At 36.0% G+C, this 17,111-nt stretch overlaps 1 protein-coding gene across 6 annotated transcripts in view; it reads right to left on the minus strand.

The window, feature by feature from the left end:
- LOC113391577 (fasciclin-3) overlaps nucleotides 1–17,111 on the minus strand; it is a 144,756-nt gene that overhangs the window by 96,152 nt on the left and 31,493 nt on the right. For all 6 annotated transcript variants that reach the window (XM_026627573.2, XM_064219938.1, XM_064219937.1 and 3 more), the window contains exon 2: nucleotides 5,178–5,392. In XM_026627573.2, the coding sequence (XP_026483358.2) occupies nucleotides 5,178–5,229 (52 nt within the window). In that variant the 5' untranslated portion in view covers nucleotides 5,230–5,392. The remainder of the gene's footprint in view (nucleotides 1–5,177; nucleotides 5,393–17,111) is intronic.

Consider the following 17,111-nt stretch of genomic DNA (forward strand, 5'->3'; position numbering starts at 1 on the left):
TAGAACAGGGACATACGGACAGAAAAGTGACTAACGTCTTGTCATAACAATACTAGTAGTAAATGATTATACTAGTCGTTGCCCAGAAGTTTGCTCGCGTTTTAAGAGTAAGTCCACAGGTGTTAGGTATAACAAAACCCTTTGTCTATTCTTGGAGTTCAAACTTTCTTTATAACAAGTTTTATCAAAATCGTTTCAGTGGTTTGGCCGTAAAAGCATAACAGACAGACACGAGTTGCTTTCGCGTTTATAATATTAGTACAAATATTTTTAATAGATTTTTATTTGGGTCGGGGTTCTTTCATTCGGCCTTTCTATTATCTGTCTTTGACAATGTATTTGTCTAACATGTTTGACATATTAAATGTTATAATTTTAAAAAATAACTGAACATTATTTTAAAAGTATTACTATACAATTATCTTTTTTATCTTATTAGACAAGAATATAATTAATTTAAAAATAAAAATTGTTACTAAACTATTTAAACTAAACGCATTATTTCAAGGTTACAAGCGGAACCCTAAAACGTCACGGGAAGTATACAGGAAGAATATGTTTACATGAAAAAGTTACCGAGGTATCGACAATGTCAAGTGCTGCACTGTTTTCTGTTAAATACAAAAGAAACGCCGATATGGACCAGTTTGAAACCACGTGAAACTTGACAACAGTTCTGGCTTCACGTCCTGTTTTGTTAAATATGAGAATAGGATACTCTATTCTATTAAAGTTATAGACGCTGAAAAACAACGATGTCGACCTCCGTGGTCGAGTATGTACACCGGTTTTCATGGGTACGCCACTCCGAGGTCCCGGGTTCGATTCCCGGCCGAGTCGTTGTAGAAAAAGTGCATTATTTTTCTATGTTGTCTTGGGTCTGGGTGATCGGGGTACATGTCAGTCACTTCCTCGTGGTGAACTCTGGGCAACGGGACCGAGCTTGAACTTGCTCGTCGGCCACGGCTAAGACTGGCGGGAGGGAAGCCGCGGAGCTGCTCCTGATACGTCCCTGATCGGCGTCAGGGCGGACCATGTGAGTAGCCTCGTTGGCTAGGAGGAAGTGGGAAGGCTCGCTACTCGAGCCTCTCAGGTGTTTTACACCGGCGGTCAGCAGCGGAGCCTAACATGTTATCCGCCGCACGGCGTCAGCTTCGTTGACGCCCAGCCTCCAGTGGCGGACTCGGGGGAGTCCGCCACATTCCCACGTGGAGGATGTGGGGGAAGGCGCGCACTAGGCACGCTTTCCATGAATATTCAGCCGCCTTACGGCGGCTGCCGCTGGTGGGGTCGCGGTTGCATGCCCTTGGCGATCCCGTGGCCTCACCACTCGGCGGCATGGTGGAAACCCGAGGATTGTTTTAGAGCGTGCCCTGGCACGGGGCATTAGATCCCGGTTGAGTCCCACATACCCGTCCCGGTCCCCCGACCGGGCGGCATGCGTAAATGCATTTCCTCCTCGTAAAACATAAAAAAAAAAATGGTCCGGGTGTTTGTGGTACCGTCGTTACTTCTGATTTTCCATAACACAAGTGCTTTAGCTACTTACATTGGGATCAGAGTAATGTATGTGATATTGTCCAATATATATATATTTTATTTATTTAAACAGGGAATTACTGCTAAGGCTCATGGTGGTTCGTGTCTAGAATGCTAGGTGGCGCATTGGCGATGTCACGGGTGGGTAATGACAACGCCAAATCCATTGCTAGTCTGCCAATCTATTTTCAATTAAAATATATTAATGAAAAATACAAATATAATGTGTTAAACGAAGTACGTCTGAGCAAGTTAAAGTCGATGTGGCAATACCGCGTGATTCAGATCTAGAAAGGAATTGTGGCAACACAATTTACGTAATTAATCACTTTCGCGTTTCCCTGTCTTGTTACGCCGTCTAATTTTAATATTGTTATAAAGTAATTCAACTTGCTATATTTACCGTATTTACTGTGTATTTATTTGAAGACAACAATCAGTAGTGCAATGAAAATTCACAATAAACCAAAAGTCATCGTAAGTAATTCGGTAATTGCTTTATTTATTACTGGTGTTCTAAAATGACTTGAATATACAAATATATAGGAAGAGATTGCTATGTATATAATGTCGCCAAAATTGTACGCGTCTTTTATTAAGGATCGATCTATGTATATTGTATTTATTTATTTTCTCTGTGTGGTGTACAATAAAAGCATAATTAAACAAGTAGGTATAAGTCGACATTGTAAAAACGATAATTATAATAAGTTAATTGATATAATGAAATTAATAAAAATAATGAGACAATTACATAATACATATTATTGTCAATATATAAAAAACGAGTTAAATAAAATTAACGATTGCTAAATACATTGAAAAAAAATTAAAATATGTCATAATGGTATTCGATGGGAAGTGACCACCACCGCCCATGGACATCGGTGCTGTAAGAAATATTAACCATTCCTTACATCACCAATGCGCCACCAACCTAGGGAACTGATATCAGTTACCTAGGTTGATATTCCCTAGGGATATATTATCCCTTGTACCTGTAGTTACACTGGCTCACTCACCCTTTAAACTCATACACAACAATACAAAGTATTACTGTTTGGCGGTAGAATATGTATTGATTGAGAAGTAGGTTGTGAGGTTACAGTTATTTTTGTTGTACTAAAAGTATTACTATAACTATACATACCCAAATGGTATGGGTATGTTATGCGGAGGAAGGTCTTGAGGATAGATGTGGATGGATATAGAGGAGGGGGACGACCAAAGAAACGATGGATGGTTTGTGTGAAAGAATGTTACTTGTGCGATGACGTCAGACAGAGAAGTATGGAAGAAGACACGCTGCGCCGACCCCTAATAAAATTGTGCTAAGGGCTGGAGGGTGGATAAAGCTATTACTTATAAATTGTATTCCGTAACCATTCCTACTCGATTTAGTTTATTAATAATACGAACATAAAATTCACGGTAGTCGCGTTAATAGACTAAATTTAAAGTCGACGAAACTGCAAAGAGATATCACTTATATATAAAAAACAATGCTCCTTCCCGCCGTCTGTACGCTTAGATCTTTTAAACTACGCAACGGATTTTAATGCGATTTTCATCCAGGGATTCCAAGAGGAAAGTATATATATTTAATACTTGCATATTATAGTTGAGAAAACGCAAGAATTACAATTTCCCTAGGCAAAAAAAAACCATGAATTCTTCAATATAAAATTTAACCTTTAAAGTACCCGCGTGGAGCGTGACGGGTAGGTAGTATAAGTACATACAGGTATATATATTGAGGTTATCCATCCAAATTAAAATTCAAGGCAACGACGTTGAAATTAAATACCTTTTTTTACAATTAAAAACTGGAAATAAACTTGTGTATATCAAAACGTTCCAATTTAGTATTACCGATCGATAAGGCTCTTATCAAGCATGCACATAAAGGAAGTCAAATAAAATATAATGTGATTCTATTGGCAAAGTTATATGCAAAGTATTAGATTGAGTGGTTTGAACGCGGGGATTTTATATCAAAGTCTTAGAGTAGATATATTAATTTTAGGTAGACAGGTAGGATTGACTATCTACTATATGTTTATAGGCTCTGAAGACATTAACAACTTTACTTTTGCTGTACCTGTATACTCTACAATGTTACGGATAAAAAAGCCTGTGTCTTTCCCTGCAGTTCAAGCATGCTTTATAATATTAGTATATACTCTATTCCAACCATAAGAGGAAAAAAGCCAAATAAACAACATTTGAAAGCAAATTGACGCGATATCATTGGCCGAGAGCATCATTGATCTATGATATTCACTATGGATTAGCGAATGGCGTTTTGAACGTCAAAGCAATTTATCGGAATTTTGGAAGCAAAACTAAAGTGGAAATATGTAGTTAAGTGTAACAATGTTCTACTATAAATAAAGATATATTAATCTTAACTCTTAGTACTGCACAATATAGCTGAGTTATTATCAAATCGCATGAAATACGTAAATCTAAAGTTTGTTTAACTTTTTTCCTACTTCCATTGGAATCGGCTTTGATTAATAACGATAAGTGCGCTGTCTCAATTATAGTTGAAACACATCGCTTTTCCACCCGAACGAAGCGAGCTTAAAGTATTTGGAACAAAAGTTAGAATGTCCAGAGCATTTTTTTTTCCGAAAATTCACGCTAGAAAACGTCACTTCCAAACGAATAAACCACGAAACGGTTTTTCGAATTCTCTGTTTACTATCGCGTACGTTTGAATATTTTACTACGCCTGAATTAGCTTTGAAATAACTTTCCACTTTAATTAAATAAATTTAGTATGTTTGTTTAAATGTTTACAAATTGTTTTAGAGCAGTACCTAATGTTCAAGCCCAAGGTCGGGCCGATTAAAAAGTTATGGGGTTTTCTATCGAAACATTCTCAGTACATTCCGGTCGTGTCGGATTTGCCCTCCCATCGGATTATGATGAGAGGGAATAGAGAGAGGCGAAAGCAAACTCATTATTGTTGTTTCTATTCTCTAATAATATTATAAATTCGAAAGTAACTCGCCTAAAATGTGTGTTGACTCTTCACGCTTAAACCTCGTAACAAAATTAGATGAAATTTGGTACGGAGATAGTTTAAGTCTCGGGGAAGGCATTTTATTTTAAATTCACTTATCGAGGGGTTTTAAATGGAGGTTTGTGCTATAGGTAGTTTTATAGTTTTCGCACGAGAAAGTTATAAGTTCAGTAATGTGCTGTGATAGTCTTACGCTTAGTCCAGCCTTGCTCCAATTCGTCAAATAATAATTATTTTGGAGTTTTAATGATATCATTATTAGTCAATATTTCATCACTCTTGACGTTACAAGTTTATTCGTGAAGGAACTCTTACAAGGCTCAGATTTAATTTAATCGAAAAATCGAATTCGATTGACTCCGTCGATTATTATAATATCAATGATAGGTACTTAACTGTGTATATAGATACATTTAATTAATTATATTACTTATAATAACTTCGACAAAAACGTATTGAATTTTTAATAGAATGTATATTCATTTAAATACAAATCGTGGATCTTATTAAATATCTTATGAAAGTATATTCAATGCTTTGTATTCCAGGTACTTATAATTTGACTCATTGATTTAAGAACGAATAAAAATGACCATTAAAGACTTACCTGTAACGACAGTTGCGAGGAGAAGTCCAAAAAGAGCGGGAAGGACAGCCATCTTGTTCTATAGAAATCCTCTCACAGACACACACACTCGCATAACTAGACACGAAAGCGGTCACTTTTTATCCTTTTTGGTTTAAAAAAATCCAAACAGGTTTAAACTGGACTCTTCTGCCTCACTCGCGCACGTGTTCGCCGCTGTTGTCGTCTTTTTCACTCTGCAACAAAAAACAACAATGTACGACCATTTTTTTCCGGGCAAGGTGTTTTGGAGTTATGTAATTCAAAACCGATGGGGTCTGAACTACGTTCTGTCATTATTAGGGTGATTTTGAACGGTCTGTTTCATAATTTAATCTCTAGATGGTCCAAGATATACTGGGAATTCTATGAAGGCATAAATAATGATACTTTTTTATGCTGAGGTAAGCTTCGACCTTATCTTTTTTTTTTATATTTTAATAAAGCAACGATGTTATTCTTGACGTAAATTCAAATTTTTCTAGTCTTCTTAATAACAATTTTATTTTGATTTAAAATGCTGTTAGGTCCAAACATTATTTTGAAATTATTGTACCATAAATAAGTTTTTATTTAATATTAAAGCGTAGACGGATAAACGACTTTTACAATAAGTCATCTTGGTCAACCGAATCTGGCTTTTACAGGCATTTAATATCACACGATTCATTTTAATGGTAAGTCAGTCGAAATGTAGATCGTACAAATAAATTGTAACAAATTCAGTTGTTACTCCTTTATAGCGATCAAAAAATATTTATGTACTATACCAATAATTATATTTGTCTATTCTGAAAATCAACATAAACTAACTTAAGCATTTTTTATCATAAACTAGCTCTTCGACCCCATTTCACACGGATACAATAAAAGTAAATATGTATATACATCTTTAAGATTGAAGAACAAATAAAAAAATAAAAAAACTGTGTTATTTTTCCGGTTAGGAAAGTTTGAAATTGTCGACTATAGTATGCATGTATTATACATATAAACCTTTCTCTTGAATCACTCACCTTATTGATGGAAACCGCATTAAAATCCATTGCGTAGTTTACAAGATCTAAACGTACAGACGGCGGGAAGCGACTTTGTTTTATGCTATGTAATCATTATATGTACGTAAGTATCTCTTTGCAGTTTTACCAACTTTAAATTTAGTCTATTAACGCGACAATCGTGAATATTATGTTCGTATTATTAATTAATTATATTGAGTAAGAATTTTTACGGAAAACATGTGGCGTAGTTCAGATCTAAGCGTCTCATGCGTATCATGTAAACAGAGCCGTCTCAAACTATGCTGGGGCTCTTGGGCACCCATGAATTTGAGGCCCTTTTGGTAGATGTTTACTACCATGCTAATAAATTGCTTTGGCCTTTAAGTATAGTTTCAAATAAACGGTGCGGTAATTTTCGTATATTCGTAGGAATCTGATTGGTTGTACAATCTTATGGCTATTTTATAGTATATCTATTTCTATCATGAAGAGCACGTCTTTTTTTAATATCGACTATCGCAAATAGCTTTTATAAATATGTTAGTTATTTGTTACAAATAAATAACTTTCGAAAATTTACATAGCAGTCAACGTGGGCACAAACGTGTGAAGGATATTGTTGGTTCATCAGGGCCCTCTCAGGATGGGGGCCCTGGGCACGTGCCCCATGTGCCTTATGGTAAAGACGGTACACGTAAAGTATAATGAACATTATTAATACGTTTATTTTATAGTATTTTTATATATTTTGATTATGATAAACCGACTTAAATTCCACGATGTATAAAATTCTCAGTAATAAATTGTTTCGATTATTAAAAAGTTAGAAAAGTATTTGTTTCTTAAATATCTCGGATTCTGCGGCTCGGGATCTTCGAGTTTAATTGAAATCTCTGCGATACTGAAGCTGGAGGCTTTGTAACTTTGATTTATACATTGCCTAAGTTTAGAACTTCGGTGGTGTCACTGGAAATGAATATTAGTCTTAAATATGAGCCCCCAGTATTAGGCAAAAGGACTCCTCAGCTTATTCCACCGAGCTGTTTTAATGCATGTTGGTAAAATACACATAGATTTACATCCGAAACATGCAGGTTTCCTCACGATATTTTCCTATTGAATTAATATTAATTAAAAAAGAAAATATATAACACTTCTGTAATTGTTTTGTTTGTACAGCTATAAAAAGCTTTATTAAGATATAGGTACATTTAGATTATCTATATTGAGGGCATGAATATTAAGCGTTGCCTTCGAATACCAAACCGCAGTCCTCGGTTCCAATTGTTCTAACCACTGAGCTATGTCGGTAAGAAGTATTTTATAAATATGACGAGCACATCATTCAACCAAAATTTCTTTAACATCCGAAGTATTGATATGAGTTTTAATTAAAATAACCAAGCAACTATGTTTATTTGTACGCCTGTCGACTTCTGCCGTTCTCACGCATAGGTACGGTCAGCACAAAAAAAAAAAACATATTTACGTCTTTTGACGTGGAGTAAAATTTCAAGGTCGAATATGATGTTACGAAAACTCGAACTGCTCACTTTTTCCTGTTTAATTTGATCTGTTTTTAGTGTATTTATTTACGAATGATATATAATATACGTGATAATCAAGCGTTGAGACTACAGCCCGACCAATTGTTTTGAGAAAATAGGTTGTCTTCCTTTATTAGTACATATACTTTTTCAAAAAGTCAAGTCTTTATTCAATATAGAAGTGTTTACACTTGCTTATTGATTGTCAAAAATCTACCACCGGTTCGGAATTTAGCACCTCGGACCTGAGAAGAACCGGCGAAAGAAACTCAGCGGGATATATATTTTTATTTTTAACCATTTTCCATGTACAATGATAATTATATTTTAGTTATTTAAAGTATTACGTACATAAAATTGGCTTAGTAATAGATTTTATGCACTTTAAAAAGTACTTCGTCCAATTCTTATTATAGTAATTGATAAAATTGAATATATTTTTCTGTCATCGGTACACGATGCGTCGCTGCGCGGGCGCATCCGTTGCACAGAAATAGCTTGCTTTGTCCCGAAGCCGTTCATACCGTCGATACTCGATCTCTCCTTAGCCATTTCTAATTTAACTTATAAGGATATAATACGCTCAGTTTGTACAACGCATTTGTTCCAATTTCAGTACAAATGATTGGACTGTAAACATAATATTTCCTTCTTAATTTTCTAATGCATTTAAATGTAAAAACTGCAATCAAATCAAAATCAAAACACACTTTTGAATCCTACATTTTACAATATTCATTTAAATTAAAAGTTACCAAGAATAACCGCCATGAAACTCAGTAGTTACTCTTTTTAACTAATCGAAAAATGTACCGCTAATAAACCAATATTAATGTATTTGCCGTCAACAAATATATCCAAACTCTTCTATCTGTAAAATAGTATATAAAAAATATACTAATAGTATATAAAAATGTACTTTACGTCATTTGATTTCGATAAATATCTTATAAATAAATAAATATTGGACAACATCACATACATTACTCTGATCCCAATGTAAGTAGCTAAAGCACTTGTGTTACGGAAAATCAAAAGTAACGACGGTACCACAAACACCCAGACCCAAAGCAACATAGAAAACTAATGAACTTTTTCTACATCGAATACACTAGTCGACCACGGAGGTCGTCAATATAAATATTATAGTTTTAAAATAACCGCAACAAAATAATGATCAAGTATAATTATAGTTCCCGACATAAGATTATCAGAGCCAGTACTTTTACCTAACGCTCGAAGATTCCACTCTTAATGATAAAAGCCTGTACCTAAAATAGTTCCCTAATATACTTGGACTTAACAAATATTTTCAACTTGTACGCAAACGAAGTTGCGGGCAAAAGCTGTTATACAAGTTTGTAAGTTATGGTAACATTGTGGTAATGAAACAGCTTTTATAACATAGCATGCAAGTGTGGATGATTTCGCCCTTAACGGTGGTACCACTCTGACGTCATTGTTGGCACACCGTTGCTGAGTTACCATTGATCGGGGCGATCTCCCCTTCGCGCCCCCATGTACCTCATAATACACTTGATCGCGTCTTTACGGTGTTAGAAGTTTTGAAAGCCTGATTTTATTATGTTGGTAATAATACTGTATAACATACTAGTTTCGGTCTGCGGCTTCGCTTACGCTGTTTACTTTTTTTGCACCCCAAACGAGTAAATAATAATTATTAGTTGAAACGATAATTCGTCAAAGCGTAACAGATAAAAAACTAATTTTCACATTTATAATATAATTAAAATTAAAAAGTAATTATTACTGCTGGGCCGATATTGGCGGATAAAAATTCGACGCAGATGAATTATAGAGATGGATGAGAAGGGCCGAGGATCGGGCTCAGTGGCGCGCCTTGGGGGCCTATGTCCAGCAGTGGAGTAATACGCTCAGCACTTGAAAATTTAACGGTGCTTGCTTGGATTCGAAGATGAAGCTGCTCGTAATTAGAACATGATGCAAATAATAACTGTGCTAGGAAGCTATATACCAACAGACGGAGTTTCTCCCCTACATCTGTGCGTCAAGAGTGCGGAACAATATTTTCTTAGACATTTAACTAGTGGAAATTGTTTTTGAATTAGTCAACTCGGAAGTTACTGAGTTTATTACCGGTTCTCCTCCGGGTATCCGTCAGCTATGCAATGATATTTTAAAGTACTTGTAAAAGACACTTGACTAAAGTACTGAAGACTCTAGGAGGTTTTGACGGAGGCGCACTTTTTGACAGGAGCCTCTAGGTAACCGGACGGACGAGAGAATATATATTTTAATTGAATTCTAAAATAGATGGATTTTTTTTTTCTATAGAAAAACCGAATAACTTATAAGCTTGAACTCGGAATCTCCCGGTCTGCGACCAAATATTTAGCCAATAGACCATTGACGAAGACAGTATATACTTGTATGTATCCAGTATAATTTGTTTCGAACCAAAACCTTAACGGGATAAATGACATAACGAGCAAAACCACAGACCATCGTTGTCATCAGCGCTACACCACGACACAAAACATAGGCAATTAGCCTTAAATCATGTCACGTCGAATGTGGGGAATGTGGCTATAAATCTGTAACGTTGCCTGTAATTCCATTCTCCTTTAATATTTACATTCTTGTGCTTATTATATGTAATTAAAATAAATTACTATTATTGGTGGTAGGGCCCTCTGGGTAGGTACCACCCACTCATCAGATATTCAGCAAACAACAGTATCCAGTATTGTTGTGTTCCGGTTCGAAGGGTGAGTGAGTCAGTGTAACTACAGGCACAAGGGATAACATCTTAGTTCCTAAGGTTGGTGACGCAATGGCGATGTACGGAATGGTTAATATTTCTTACAGCGCCTTTGTCTATGGGCGGTGGTGACCACTTACCAACAGGTGGCCCATATGCTCGTCCGCCAACATATGGCATAAAATAATAATAATAATTTTCTCTAGCCTGCCTCTTGGCAGCTTATAAGCCAGCCGAGGTTCTGGGTTCAATCTCCGAGTCAATACGATTACTAGACTTTGCATACCGGAATCTGCTATCTAAAGCCGTTGGTCCTGCGTCCAAATTCTTTCCAGTCCCTATTCTTGGATTATGACAGCGGGTATATGTAAGCACTAGTGCTATATTCCTTGCGCATTTAGTCATTCTTGTGATGCTGTGGTGGAAATCGGTAGGAAGACATCATCAACTTACTCCAGATGGGAATGTGAAGGATACCCTTGTCTGTCGTCTCCTTGGGTATCTAATTCCTCTTATGGACAATAGTTGGAGCTTATTCACGCTGCTGGGTCATTTATAATATTTGATACTTGCACTTCACTACATATTATGACACAAAACCTTCGCCGCGTCTGTCTGTCTGAACGCGATAACCTCAAAAACCACCGAAAAGATTTACATACGATGTCCACCATTGGACAGTGATCATGAGGTAGCTTTAAGCGTATACTTTATTCGTGCGAAGTCAGGAAGGGTAGCTAGTTTTCTAGAAATAATAAAAACATGTTTGTATACATAAACATTATTTGAAACAGGTAGACGAAGTACAGTAAACTTTGGAAGAAACTACGGCGGCGCTGAACACAAGGCGAATACATTTCGAAGTTATTTCCGGCGCATGGAGGTATTCTCACGATGTTTTCATTGCAAGCATAGGATGGATTCTAAACACAAAATATGATGCTTGCTAAATTTTGTTGTCGCTACATTTTAACTTTCCCGTCGCAGATTACGACATATCTACGTTTTCAACTAACTTAATTACATTTATAATCCAGTTTTTATTACTTCTAGAAACGATCCCTATTAGTGAAACAAGATTTTTTTTTCCAAGCAAATCAGAGGAATGCAAAACGTTTCAAACATTTGAACACAGCTTAAAGTTTTCATCAAAAGAACACAAGTGATAATATTCTTCTTAATACCTACTTAAATAATCACTGGAACGATTCTTCCTGTATTGTTGATTGACCAGAAATAAACCGCGTTACTCGTTATCAGAAAAACAGTTTAATGAGTAACAGAAAACCCGAACGATTAGACGTTACTTACACGTAAATAATAAACGTCACGGCGACCGGAATGCACTGTAAACTGCAGTTGTGTTGGTTGTATCTGCACTGTGCGTTTTAAAAATACATTAAGGTATAAATTTAAAGATATCAAGATATTAAATAAATAAATAAATATTGGACAACATCACATACATTACTCTGATCCCAATGTAAGTAGCTAAAGCACTTGTGTTATGGAAATCAGAAGTAACGACGGTACCACAAACACCCAGACCCAAGACAACATAGACAACTAATTAAACTTTTTCTACATCGACTCGGCCGGGGATCGAACCCGGGACCTCGGAGTGGCGTACCCATGAAAACCGGTGTACACACTACTCGATCACGGAGGTCGTCAAAAGATAAAGATATTAACTGTTCAAACTCAATATATATTCTGTAATGTTTTGTATGTACGGAAAAATATCAATGATTTTATGAGAAAATGTGATTCTCATAGCATTGGTACGAGGAACAAACACAAACTTGTTACTCCTGTTACTCGACTGCATAGAGTCAGTAACTCTTTTGTGGGGCAATGTATACGGTTCTACAACAGGATCCCAGAAAGCGTTCAAAATGCTTCTGTTGCCAAATTTAAAAAAATTGTTAAGGAACGCTTGTGTGCTAAAGGTTACTATACAATTAGTGAGTTTATGTTCGATAGCACACCTTGGGAATGAAACGATCGCCTCCTGGCTGTTTCTAATCATATTCAATATATGTACTAAATTTGATTGACAAAAAAAAAAGACCCGCTGAGTTTCTTTCGCCGGTTCTTCTCAGGTCAGGGTGTTTCCTTTTCGGAACCGGTGGTAGTGTTTAATTTGACCATCAATAAGTAAGTATAATGCTTCTATGTTGAATAAAGGAATTTGAGTTTGAGTTTGAAAATTAGTTTTAAAGGAAAGTCCACTGTTATCAATGATACGAGGACCATTACACATTAAGATTTTCCTTGGCAGTAAAGTATTGTGTAAGTTCGTCTGAGTAGAACAACCGTTAAGGTTCGGGCAAAGACTAACGGCTTCTCGTGCTCCGAAGAACGGAAGTACAAACACCAGTTTCCAGGTATTATGATTTTTATATATGATTTGAGATTAATCACAATAAAACAAATTTAATAACGGCAAGCGAATGATAATGAAGCAATGGCTGTTATACATACATATGTATATGTATTTTTCACGCGACATACAAAATCAAAATATACTTTATTCAAGTAGGCTTTTACAAGCACTTTTGAATCGTCATTTAACAAACTATTTATAGTAAAGCTACCACCGGTTCGGAATGTAGATTCTACCGAGAAGAACCGGTAAGAAACTCAGTAGTTACTCTTTTTCAATATCTAAAAATACAGTCATGTCAGTTAAATACAATTATATATGTATGTCATGTCTCCTGCCTGGAAGTCAACAAGCATTAACTCCACGCTTTTTTATCATCTATATAATCTTGTATCGAATAATATGCCTTCTTTACCGATGTACTTTTTACAAATGATTTGAATTTATGAAACGGCAAAGTTAAAAATGTCTGCGGAAGTTTATTATTTTACAGTATATTTTAGTATAAAGTTGAGTGAACGAATATCGTCACGTAAGGAAAGCGTTATGGTCAAGCTACCTTTCCCTGTCTGTCTATTTACCCCTGACTCCTTTTTCTGTATAAGGTTTAATATGTATAATTATTTCAACTTATTTCTTGTTATTGTTTTAGAAACCGAGCCGAGATGGCCCAGTGGTTAGAACGCGTACATCTTAACCGATGATTTCGGGTTCAAACCCAGGCAAGCACCACTGAATTTTCATGTGCTTAATTTTTGTTTATAATTCATCTCGTGCCCGGCGGTGAAGGAAAATCGTGAGGATCGCATGTGTCTAATTTCAACGAAATTCTGCCACATGTGTATCCACCGAACCGCATTGGAGCAGCGAGGTGGAAAATGCTTTAAACCTTCTCCTCAAAGGGAGAGAATGCCTTAGCCCAGCAGTGGGAAATTTACAGGCTGTTATTTACTGTTACTTGATATAAATAATAGATATATATTGAAAACTAATTCGTTCCAATCAGGTGTCTCGCAACACTTCTCGATTTTAAATGTTCTCAATGCTTTTAGGGAAATACTAATATACCTATTCAGGATACTATTTTATTTATTACGAGTGAGGACGAAAATAACCCGAGAGATCAGAATTTCATATCTTCACACGTAAACCGTTACTTACTTCAAATGATCCCAGAAATTGGCTCAATAAAACCTAATTGAGTTCTTTGAAGTATTTAATTAAAAAATCAATAAGCAACAGCTACATGCGAAAGTGGCCTATTTGCAATGTAAAAGTGTGCCAAGTTCCCGTCAAGTAGAAAGTAAAACTTACGATTATTAATGCTTAACTGTGCTTAACTCGATAAGCTCTCTATACGGCACGTTCGATCCAAACAACTATATTGTATTAGGGATCCGTTGGCGAATGAAATATCTTCCTCAGTAATATTATAAATGTGCAATGAGTTCGTTTATTACAAAACAAAACAATCGGTCATGAAATTTTGCATTACGCATGTACATACCATAGGGGTACAGAAAATACCTAAAAAGTGGGAGTTTCTTTGCGTGCGCACTGTGCACACAATGGGTAGGCCTGAGGGAGAGCGCAGTAGGGGCGAGATGTGAACATGAGCTGAAGAAAGTGGCGGAACCTGTGTGGATGCAAAAGGCGGAAAACTGGGAGCTTAGGTTTACCTTGGGAGAGGCCTATGTCTATTAGTGGATGAAACAGCACCAAATTAGTACTCAAAGACCTTATTACACGAAGCAATCGACTTATGTGATGAACGAAAATAAATCAAATAAAATAGTTTGAGTGTGTAACGTAACGCGTTACATATCCAAAGTTACTGTCACATTTGTTTAAGACAATTTCTCTCGTTGATCTGATGATAAACTTATAAGAATGTAGATTTGGAGATCTTTGGTGTAAATATTGGGCCCCAACTCTCAGTTAAATTCAGTTGAAAGTCAGGAAGTTCAGGTGTCGAGACTTAAACACTGGTCGCGTTCGATTGCTATCCTTATTGTCGGACTACTGCACTTGAGTGGACACTCAATTATAATCTCTCCGGTAATGGCTAGACTTTGGTCCGCGCCGCATATCCCTCCGGAACTCATTATCATACTGCAATATTAGTTCTTATTTATTTAACACTAGCTACCCGTCCCGGCTTCCCACGGGTGCAAAAAGGTCTATGTATAACTTTTATGATAAAAAACGCGCATATATACCGGCTAGGAAAGTATAGTGTGCATTTAAACTATAATATGCACGTTTTAAACACACAATCCATGCTTTTGTATCGTTTTGGTTATTTGATGAAAATCGCATTAAAGTCCGTTGCTTAGTTTAAAAGATCTAAGCGCACAGACTGCGGTACGACTTTGTTTTACACTATGTAGAGATACATCATTGCAATAAAATTAATTAAAATATAATGATAAGCAGCAATTAAAACATTTAAATAATTTTACTGCGTGATAATTGAAAGTCAGAATATTATAATTGGACGCGAGAAATTTTGAAGTAATTATTTTTTTTTATAAATTTATTACATAAGTGAAACGGAAAAGGTACATTGTGACGTCGAACACTAATCAGACAGACATTTTTAACTTTGCCGTTTCATAGATTCAAGTCAATTGTAAAAAATACATTCGTAAAGAAGGCATATTATTCGATACAAGATTATATTGATGATAAAAAAGCGTGGAGTTAATGCTTGTTGACTTCATGGCAGGAGACATACATATATAATTGTATTTAACTAACATGACTGTATTTTTAGATGTTGAAAAAGATTAACTACTGTTTTTCTTGCCGGTTCTTCTCGGTAGAATCTACATTCCGAACCGGTGGTAGCTTCATTTAATATAGTTTGTTAAATGACGATTCAAAAGTGCTTGTAAAAGCCTATTTGAATGAAGTATATTTTTATTCTTTGATTTTGATTTTGAATCTACACATCAGTTACTAGCTGAACCTGCGGCTTTATATGTGCGTCATTTATAAACCTTTACCTATAACACTCAATCACGCCCCCAACTTAGGTGGAAGGTGAATTAAAAAAAGCCCATTTTTTTCCCCGGAACTCAAACTATCTCGATTATTCGAGCACAGCCTTAAAACATCTATACATAAACGCGACATCAGAGTCGCCGAGGCTGTGCTCTCTCTGATCGAGCACGGAGCAGGGCCCGCTGGATTGTAGTAATTAGGATTATAAAAAACTATCTCGATTCAAAATTTCATCATATCAGCGGTTTAAGCATGTAGATGTACAAGATAGAGTTACTTACGCAATTATATTAGTATAGATATAAATGGCTCGAGTATCTGGCTGGCACGTGCTGACAATGCTCTTGTTTTATAGAAACACTGACAAAGTATTTTGATAGAGCCTTCGACTTAATAAACGTGTCATTCTTTCTAGAATCCGAGTCTCCTAGATAAATAAATATCGTCGCTTTTGAAGTTAGACAGTCGCGCCTCGTTGGAAATGCTATAATAGTGTATTCCGTATTCTCTCCTCATAAGGACACAGTCAGAGGTTTATTTAACCGGACTGCTTTAATGCCGGTTGGTAGGATGGATGAATAATAAACACAAATGATGCCCTCGAAAAACTTTTGGTCATGCCAGATCTTGATATATATATTGTTGGAATAAACATCTTAGCCGAGCGACATCTGCGTGACGTCACACAAATTCCCTTGGAAAAAGTAGGCGGTGGTTGTGCGGCGAATACGTTTAGTCGCCACCGCTGGCAGGATTAGGACGTACCGTACTTCGTTATGATCGTTATTACAGTGTACTTTGTGTTGAAGATTAAATGTTTTTCTTTTGTTGTAGATCGATTGCTGTTGTAAATTAAAGATCATTGCTTTAATAGTCTATTTGTTTTTTATCTTATATTTTCCAGGTGGCACATTTGCTGGTCCGCTCACCTGTGTCATAAAAAACATGAAACAATTGCTTATCAATAAACCGTTTCGTATCAATTTTCCGGTTACAACCTATTCGATATAGGCGACTGAAACGCTAAATAATGTATTGTACATACTCTTGTAATGTAGGTTAAGAGTTTAGGTATTGTTTATTCTATCTATATACATATAATAAAATTGGAGTGTCTGTTTGTAATATTAAAATAACCACTTTTTACTAAATGGTAATGTACATATACCAAAATAACATTTTTTATAATTTTGGTCTGTCTGTTTGTTACGGCTAATCTCTGGAACGGCTGGC

This window comes from Vanessa tameamea, chromosome 30 (genome assembly GCF_037043105.1).
Source record: "Vanessa tameamea isolate UH-Manoa-2023 chromosome 30, ilVanTame1 primary haplotype, whole genome shotgun sequence".
Taxonomy (NCBI): domain Eukaryota; kingdom Metazoa; phylum Arthropoda; class Insecta; order Lepidoptera; family Nymphalidae; genus Vanessa; species Vanessa tameamea.